General features: G+C 31.5%; 1 protein-coding gene across 1 annotated transcript; it reads left to right on the top strand.

Annotated features, from left to right (window-relative positions):
• The first annotated feature begins 7,846 nt into the window (after positions 1–7,846).
• On the top strand, positions 7,847–9,127 carry LOC119674044 (casein kinase I-like). The gene has a single exon (XM_038085166.1). The coding sequence runs from the start codon at positions 7,883–7,885 to the stop codon at positions 9,125–9,127; it is 1,245 nt and encodes a 414-aa protein (XP_037941094.1). The 5' UTR covers positions 7,847–7,882.
• The last annotated feature ends 487 nt before the right edge of the window (positions 9,128–9,614 follow it).

Raw genomic sequence — 9,614 nt, 5'->3', positions numbered from 1 at the left:
TTGTAAGAAGTAATAATCTGAAAAAGATGTTAGGATAAGTTTATCGCAAGTATAAACTCTCAATACGTGTCCTTGAGAACGGCATAAACTACGTATTTTTTCTTGAGTTACTTCAATACTCAAGTAGTTTAACATATATAATATATATTTTCTAATCATTAAAATTTTCGGTACTGCTACTTTATGTGTATTTATTTCATTCATAAGCAAAACAAGGATAGGATATATAAGGATATATATAAGGATATATATCCTTATATATAACTAAACCTAAGCCAAGTTGAAGGATGCTTAATATCCTTATTATATCTAAGTTTAGGTAAGGTTGAAGAAGCTGTTTTGCACACCAAAGCCAATTAGAGCATAAATAATGGCCCAATGGTCTATCATGAATACAAACGTTGATTTAAACGCCAGACCAAGAATACTACGAAAAGAGATAAAAAAAAACTAAAGTAGTAGACACACATTCAATGTCGAATGAAAAGTAAAACAGTCCGACAAGACTATTAACTTGACTGCATCAACTTCCTTCTTAACTTTGAAAGATGATAGCTCTATCATCGGCCATAAAAAAGATTCCAAAAATATTAAATCTATTACTGGGCAAAGATGATCTCTGACATTAAGATGAAGCATATTTTCTTCCTGCTTTGAAAAGCTGCATCCATACAAAAGCCATCATCGAGAAGACCAAGTTTCATTGCATGTCTGCGTACGCAGTGACCTTACAGTCAAGATACCAAAGTGCTGAGTAGATTCCGCTTTTATTGAACCAGTGACTCATACATTTCTCGTCTAAATGGTATTAGCTCATGTTTGGTTGAGAGGTCCGTGCTGAAAAGACTGTTAGCACTTTTAGTGAGAGTCATCTATTGGCCAATTTGGCGTTCTTAAAATTGAAATGATTCCTCTTTAACCATTTGGTCTTCAAGATAAAACTGAAGACAATAGACAAGTCTACTATAGCTATCTCTGTCAAGCCAGGGCACAAACGGTCTCCAAGTCATTGAACTCACTTTATCTTTAGTCTTCGATGGATTATATCTCATTTTTCTGGTAACAACGGAATATGTCATCGTTGAAGCATCAGCGCAATGTCACAGTAACCCGTCTGTCTTCTGTAATTTCTTTTTAGTCCAAGTTATAAGGCTCGTGCTACGTCACAGTATTTGCGATTAGTTCACAAGCGATTAGTTCAGTTTATACAACGGAGCATATTAAGAGATGACGGCTTTACTTATATGCATTTGTTGATTGAGATTAATCAATGAGGTGCGCTATATCATTACAATCATCGATTTTATTGCGCTTACGGATGGCTGATTGTTTAAAAAGGAGTGATATTCGTAGGACTAATTTGTATTCGACTGGCTGCCTTTTATTATTGCGTATACCTCCAGCAATAATGTACATATATCTCTTGTAAGTACTCTTAAAAATTATGTAAAAGATGATGATGATGATAATGACGAGGATGATGATAATAATAATGATGATGACGATGATGGTAGTTAAAGCGAATGCATGCTATTTCGATTAATGAATGGTAATTTCATGGTAAATAAATTATTGAGGCAACACACAATTGTCGAAAGGTTGGTGCACTGACTAAGTAAAAAATTCAATTTCGTTTTACGTAAGATGGCGCTAAAGTCGGGTTGTTGCACTCGGTCTTTATCACAATTTTTCCCAGTGTTGTGAAATAAAATTAGTTAAAAAATAATTTAATATTAACATCAGTTTAAGAAAAACAACAAAAAAAACCTATAGCTGTTTTGAGTATTGCTAAATATCCATAAAAAGTGGGCTCTTCGAAAATATCGCTTATATTCAATTATTAGAACTTTAGTACTGTTTCTTTCTTTCAATTATTTTTAATAAATTTACTATTGCCGTTTTTGAATAATAAAATTGGGGTGCCTTTTTCAATCGATATTAAAAATATCATTTTTGATTAGTTAATCCTGAGCAAACACTCAAGATCAATTTATAGCACTCCAGATATTTTGCCAGAGTACAAAGTTTATTCTGAAACTAACAGCTGTTTTATATGACTTGACAAATAATATGTGAAATATGTATTTATGAAAAATGTCTCTATACATAACATTTAAACAATATATCTATTGACAACACATTGATTGATAAATAGATAAACAAAAAAACATAAAAAGATAAACAGATATGTTTATATGTAGATATGTTTACCGGTGATATAAAACTAAATTATCCTTTCCAATAAAACGCGGTGCAGGCTATCATTTTTGAGTGTCATTCAAGTGAGGAAATCCATGAATGACACTCAAAACTGATAGTCTGCACCTTTGAATGACACGCAACCAACATGGTGGCGTACTCACAAAATTTTTGGTGAGCACATCATTTAGCTTCTTGTCGTGAAGATAAATGGGTCTGCCACCAAAAAACTTTCATTCATCATTCAAGAGCATATTTTTGCATGGTCGCACTAATACACTTACAGGGTGCGAAACACACTTACAGCGTGCGTAAACACCTTTACAGCATGCGAAACACATATATAGCATGCGAAACACACTTACAGCGTGCGTAAACACCCTTATTCTTTAAAAATTTTGCTTAATTGACAACTCTTGAATGTGAGCATGTTTAAGTTCGGTCGGTAGAATAAATTTGAGCAAAGAGACTGCAATTTGAATGACATTCAAAAATGATAGTCTGCATCGCGCTTTAAGAAAAGATTGTCCCACGTGGAAAGTAAAAATTAATAAAGTTGTTTTATTGTAAACTTATGGCACAATATCCATATTAATGTAATCAATGTAAAAATCTCACTACGATATTGATATATTGCTTAATGGAATATGTTGTTCTTACTACTATAATACTTTGTCAAATTCACATACCCGGAAAATCGGAATTACTCTATTATAACACTTTTAAAATTAATAAAGGATGCGAGTATTCAGATTAGATACTATTTTATTAGTATTATTTATGGAAATATTATGGTACCAAAATTATATTCTTTAATTTTATATCACTTTTTAAGCATCCAGGAGATCAACTTAAAGTAGAAATGAAAAGGATTATCTGCAGAACATTCCCAAGAAAATATTTAAATATTTGCTAAGAAGAACCGTAACAACAATAACATACACAGTGCAAGCCTGTGGCAGTGATGTTTTTGATTTCACATTTCAACGTCGTGAGGATGCAGCATGTCACGAATAAATCCAAGTACATTCCGTTGTACGAGCAGTTGTAACAATGCAGGTATAAGTCTAAATGAAATGTAAGTCATGTCTGATGTATATTCCTTTAAAGTATGGTATCCTTTATTTAAAGTTGTTTCCTGACACACATGTATTTGTTGCTGTAGCAGTGAATTTATGTTACTGTTACTTCATTTCCTCTGATTGAACACAGAACACAGAACTTTGACATCCTTTCAACTTTGTTTTGGTTGTTATTTACTTTTGATTGTCATTGTTTTCACTCATCTAAGGATTTGAGATGATTTGATTTGATTTGATTTCTTGTACAAATTATTGCGTCTTTAAATGAGTTGAAAATATCTTCGTGAAATAGAAACCCTAAAAAGATGAATAAAAATTTCTAATATTTTAAATTGTATGGTGAGGATATGCTTTGGACTTTAATATCAACCAGCATAAATATTCACTTAAAATGTTACCTGTATCGCTTAGGTTTAGTATCAAAAGTTTGTTGGTGATAACATTAATCTTAATAAAAAATTTTTTACTTGATATATGTGCTGATTATCGAAGGATGGTATTTACATGTTAAATATGATTTGTATCTGATCTCTTAGGGCCAGGTTAAGTAGAGTGTCACGGGCACATCAAAATCGGCTCTTTCGGGCTAGGACGAAAATTCTTGTTATGTAGAGTGTAACATCAGTATTACCAATTTCGTGTTTTTACTACTACTACTACCCCTTCTTCAATTCACTTGACGATATCTCCAGCATTAGCATTAGCCAGATTCTTGCCTTTGTTAATGCCTCTGGCTGGTTTTAGTTTGACCTTCTGTCTACTACCCACTATTAAGAGGTTTTTTGTGGATTCAAAACAGCTTTTTGGCTAATTGAGGAGGACTCGTCCTTCTTCCACCTCAACTTTTTTATTAACCATTTATAAAAGAAGGATTAAAAATTTAATAAATTTTTCACAGTTTTGTTAAGTGAAACTCACATTTTGTACATTCTGAATAAATATACTTTCTATAAAGAGGAGAATGTAGAGGAAGTAATATCTTCCTCACTGCCAAATGCCAACTTCTAATGCAATGCAATATACTTACACCGATATTAACTGTGCATTATTCAACCAAAAACGTTTTATACATCATTTAATTTTAGTTGAATTGCACTTCCTACTGTAATACTGTCAGCGCAATACTCCTTGTTTCGGGTTGCCATTGCCATTTTGTATCCTTGCACATCTTGTTTGCTCGTTGGCTCTTCCTTTGCTGTGTGAAATTTGTTTTATCCTTATTTGTTCTACTGGCATCACGTAACATAAAGTGTTGTTGACGTTTTGCACTTTTGAGTTTACAAATGTCTCTTCACTTTATTTTAAATTCGTTGAATGCATCTGAGCTGGAATTTAAAAGAGGTAAAAAAAATTTTATTATCTACTAAAACTGGGTTGGTTACTGACATTGATATGTAGTTCCTCCGTTTAGTGGATGGATATCATTCTAAAACATTAATCACATATTAAGTTTCAAACTACATAAAATTTTTAAATAGGTGCCCAATAGCAAATACTTAGCAAAAGTGGCGCATTACCAGATTATTTAAAGTATCGGAAAATGTACAGAGGAAGGATGATTAAAAGAAGAAGGGATAACAGGCAGGGATAATTTCAGTAGAGTATGAACTATTATTCTTACAACTTTTTCTTTACCTATGCTTTCTTTCTAAATTTCTATGGACTCTGAATAATGAAAATTTGACTGCAATGAGTATTTTTCTGTGATAGCACAGCTTTCACTTCCTGATGAGAAAGGGTTTTGTGGTAGTACTCTTTACTTTCGCAAAAACACAGCAGACTCTTATCAAACTGTTTATCCATGAGGACAAAAGATTTGTTAAATAACCTAAATTCAACAAGATCCACTTGATTTTTGTTTTCTTGTTGTCTTTTAAGGTTTAATGCGAGGAATGCGTTGGTTAAACGGGAATAAATCGCTAATTGCAAAAAGCGGAAGGATATCTGCTTACCTGCAACTGCAAGCAATCAACTACAGACATATTTATAATTTCTGATATGTCCAACATTGACATCAAATTTGTATCTGAAGAAATTTCCTTGTGCTGGAAATTAAGTGTGGAATAAGTTCTTTTAACACTTCTTGGTTGATTTGCGTTATGAGAATGTGCCGAGATAAATCCTCTGTCGCCAACAGAAATGTTTGTATGCTCACCGCTTCAATACTGACTCTATGACATTTTCAAAGTATACATTGCATTTCAAAAATATTAGCGAAGAGCATCTATCGATGGTGCTGCCCATATCATCACCAATTGCACTCACTATCTGCTCTCTGGTAGCCAGCCGGTGTTAATTTTCGAAAGAACTCCCTGGCTTAATGGTAAATGTGGCCTAGTCGAACACAACCGCATTCAGCAACTCAATATTTTCGATCCCATAAAAAAATTTCTTAATTTATTTTATAACAGATAGCGTCTATTTTTCGTAAGTGTCAAAGTAGGATGGCTTTTCAGAACTTCAAAGAATTTAGTTTAACCTCATTTTGCAAATACTTATTATGCACTTCTAGCTGATATATTCAGACGGTTATCTGCAGAATTATTACTAAAAATTAAAATTTTTTTTATTATTGAGAAACTAAAAATATTTTTTAAAAATTTTAAAAAAATCTTTTTATTGCTTTTTCTGATAAATGAAGGAGGAACGCCATCATCTGTGCCATATGTTAAATGTTATTTTCTTTATTGTTATGGAACAATGCTGTATGCTTGACAGTTATCCTGACAGTAGAACGCAAGGAAGTAAAGCCTCCTTTTGGGATTTTATGCAGTTTGAGTTCAAAAAACAAAACAAAAATAACAATCAAAAAATGAAATCTTGTAAAATTGAATGGAATCATATATCAAAAAAAATCATGTCAAAATTTCATCTATGCAGTAGAAATCAATTCAAATTGTGTGTATAGGGGATACTTTCAGCTTTAAGTATTTTAAGAAATAAAAGTTTATGAGAAATATCGTAATTATTTCATTTTATAATATGTATGACGTTATACATCGTTTTTATTTTTAATATATTATTTTATTAAATCCCTTATATTTTCTGACCAAGAAGCTCTTTCAATTGAAAAAATTTTGGTATATAACTATTTCGGATATACATCGTCAGTGGTCTTGAGACTACTTAAAAAATTAAAACTTACATCATTACTTATGATCTTAGTTTCTAAGAACGTTAAAATCATAACTAAAATGTTAAACAACTAATCATTCTTAACTATAATCTATATTACCAGACTGTTTAATCTCATTATTGGCTTTGGGATTTAGAAAAGGTGCATAAAGCAAGCCATTATCCTGCATTAACTTTTTACGACAGACTATTAGCTTTCTGCCTTATCTCTCTAAGTTATTTTAGTTAATGTCTTTAACAAAGTTGCAGAGAAATTTACTGAGTTTTCGAGAAAGTAAATGGGTTATCTGTTGAAATAAGACTTATTTTAAAGCGCAGAGAGTACTGTACTGCAGTATTTCTCTCCGTTATACTTTTATAGAGTATGGCATGGTAAGATTATTACTTATAATATCAGATACTTATTACATTCGAATATAGGTACAACTCGTACTTAATTAATAACTAGAATAAAGGTATTTTAGTGTAAAATGCAGAAAAAGTAGTTATAATATTTAAACAATTATTGTTAATTTCTTAAAATGTGTTTACACTTGGACTTATCAAACCTTCAGCATACATTTTTGTGGATTTAGTGTATATATAGTATGAAAAATAGCAGATGTTGCCGTATATTAATTGAGTTCAGTACAACATTCTAAACATAGCAAAAGAAAAGTTTTAATCAATTATTTCGTTATATTAAAAAAAATATACTATGTAAACTATAACTATAATACGTATAAAACTAATATGTTGAATAAATTTATATGCATATATATACATTTTATGAGAACTATGTAATTTTCAATTAGCGGCTTATGAGAAAATAAAATAAATATAACACCTATGATATCTTTTACCTGATATCATATATCATTGATCATATTTACTGTGCATTGTAATTTTTGAATCAGCTCAGTTAAAAGATAATTGTCAAATAAATTGAAGCGACTAGAATATATTTTTCATAGATGCTTAAATATTGCTGAATAAATGTTAGCCAGCAAATATTATTGTTTGTGATGAACTTATTGTGAATGGACGCCAAACCTTCGCTAATGAAGAAAAGACAATACGTCTATGTGAAAGAGATGCTTATACTATATAACAAGATTTTTGTGTGCAGAAGGTACAGTCAGTAACGATTAAAGAAACAAAATTGGTGTCTTTCTTATAGTTCCAGAACTTTGTCACAAATTTTTTGATCTCATAAAAGTGTATTTAATAAAATATTTTATATAGATTTTAAGAAGTAGGTAAGTACATATATCTAGCTCTGACGTTTAAAAGATATTTTTAAGAAAATAGAACATTTTATATATATCATATACATTCAATCAATATATTTCAAAGTGAATAATTTTATTTCTTATTTGGATTCATTCACATATAGTTCATTGAAATCTACACCACGTAAACACTAAATAAATCTTTTAGTGTAACAGAAACTAAGATTAAATAAGTTATAGTGAAGAATATACAAGATGGACGCAAGCGTCGGTCCATACCGTCTTGAATGCAAAATTGGTGCAGGCTCATTTGGTGAAATTTATTTGGGTACACATACCACCAATGGAAGTAAAGTAGCCATCAAATTAGAAAGTAAAAATGCTAAGCAGGCACAATTGGCTAATGAATCCGCAGTATATAAAGAACTGCAGGGCGGTGGCGGTATACCAAAAGTCTTTATGTCCGGTTCCGGACGTAACCATAATTTTATTGTTATGCAATTACTTGGATTTTCGCTAGAGGAGTTATTCAATTTTTGTAATCGTCATTTCAGTCTTAAAACTGTGCTTTTACTTGCGGATCAAATGATTACACGCATAGAATATTTACATTCACATGGTTTCATACATCGTGACATTAAGCCTGATAACTTCGTGATGGGTCAAGGCGCGGAAAGCGATATCGTTCATATAATTGATTTTGGGCTCGCAAAAAAGTTCCGTGATGCGTCTACTTTAAAACATATACCGTATACGAAAAACAACAGTCTCATTGGCACAGCACGTTATGTTTCAATCAATACTCATATGGGTTTGGAGCAGTCACGTCGTGATGATCTCGAAGCCCTCGGATATGTTTTCATGTACTTCATAAGAGGTACATTACCTTGGCAAGGCATCAAAGCAGCTACTAAAGTGCAAAAGTTTGAACGAATATCCGAAAAAAAGATTTCTACAACAGTACGAGCATTGTGCAGAGGTTTTCCAAATGAATTTGTGGTTTATCTAGATTTCTGCAGGCAAATGCACTTTGAACAACGTCCCGATTATTTTTTTTTGCGTATGACATTGCAAAATTTGCTGCATAAAATTGGTTTTACTTATGATTCTTGCTTTGATTGGAATGTACCAGCAACTGATAAATCGCTTAATATCCAAGCAATTCAACGAGAAGAACAAGGTGATGCTGATGCAGGACAAGAAGTACAACAACGTCAACTGAGTGCAGAGCAAGTCAATAACGGAGCTGAGGCAGTTGAAGGTACTGTAATAGTGGACCGTAGTTCTAAGCAGTCACAAGTTACACTCATGGTTGAGGCTGCTGACTCGCAGGTAGTAGTTAACGGTGCTGGTGATACAAGTGTATCAATGTCTGATGTAATGGACTTAAGTGCTTTTTCACATTCAACTAGTGATAGATCCGAGAGACATTTGATTGTAGAAATACCTAACGATGAATCCTATGATGATGTTATGAACAAAATATGTATCACAAAATAACATTTTATAATTTTTTATAGATCATATAATATATAATAAATATATATACATAAAGTTATAGATATATAAGTGCAGATATAGAATATAATTTTCAAATTGTTAAACATTGTTATCAAAAAAGTATATAAACAATTATACACTAAGGATTGCATTTCTATACATAACATATGTATGTGCTATATATATAACATACATACTATGTGGTATATAAAAGATTGCAAAGATAAAAAATAGAATGAAATTATTTAAAATATTTATTTATTATTGTAGATTATTTTATCACATTGTTTAATACATAATAAATGAATTACGAAAATCCTAGATTCGCAAAAAATTAACATTAACATTAGGTCTTGACTGTTACACCCTTTCAAGAATAATCGATCAAAGAGACTATTTCATCACAGAGATATCCAAAGTAAGCTTGCTAAGGAAGCTGGAACTTTGGCTAAGGACTTCTGCATTGAAATGAAGAATACACTTCAGG

This window comes from Teleopsis dalmanni, chromosome 2 (assembly GCF_002237135.1).
Source record: "Teleopsis dalmanni isolate 2A chromosome 2, ASM223713v2, whole genome shotgun sequence".
Lineage (NCBI taxonomy): Eukaryota > Metazoa > Arthropoda > Insecta > Diptera > Diopsidae > Teleopsis > Teleopsis dalmanni.
Note: the sequence above shows the minus strand (reverse complement) of the source record. Positions and strands in the feature narration are given on the sequence as shown.

What these genes read in the sequence shown, in the direction of transcription:
- LOC119674044 (XM_038085166.1), top strand. Translation starts at nt 7,883, where the DNA reads ATGGACGCAAGCGTCGGTCCATACCGTCTTGAATGCAAAATTGGTGCA.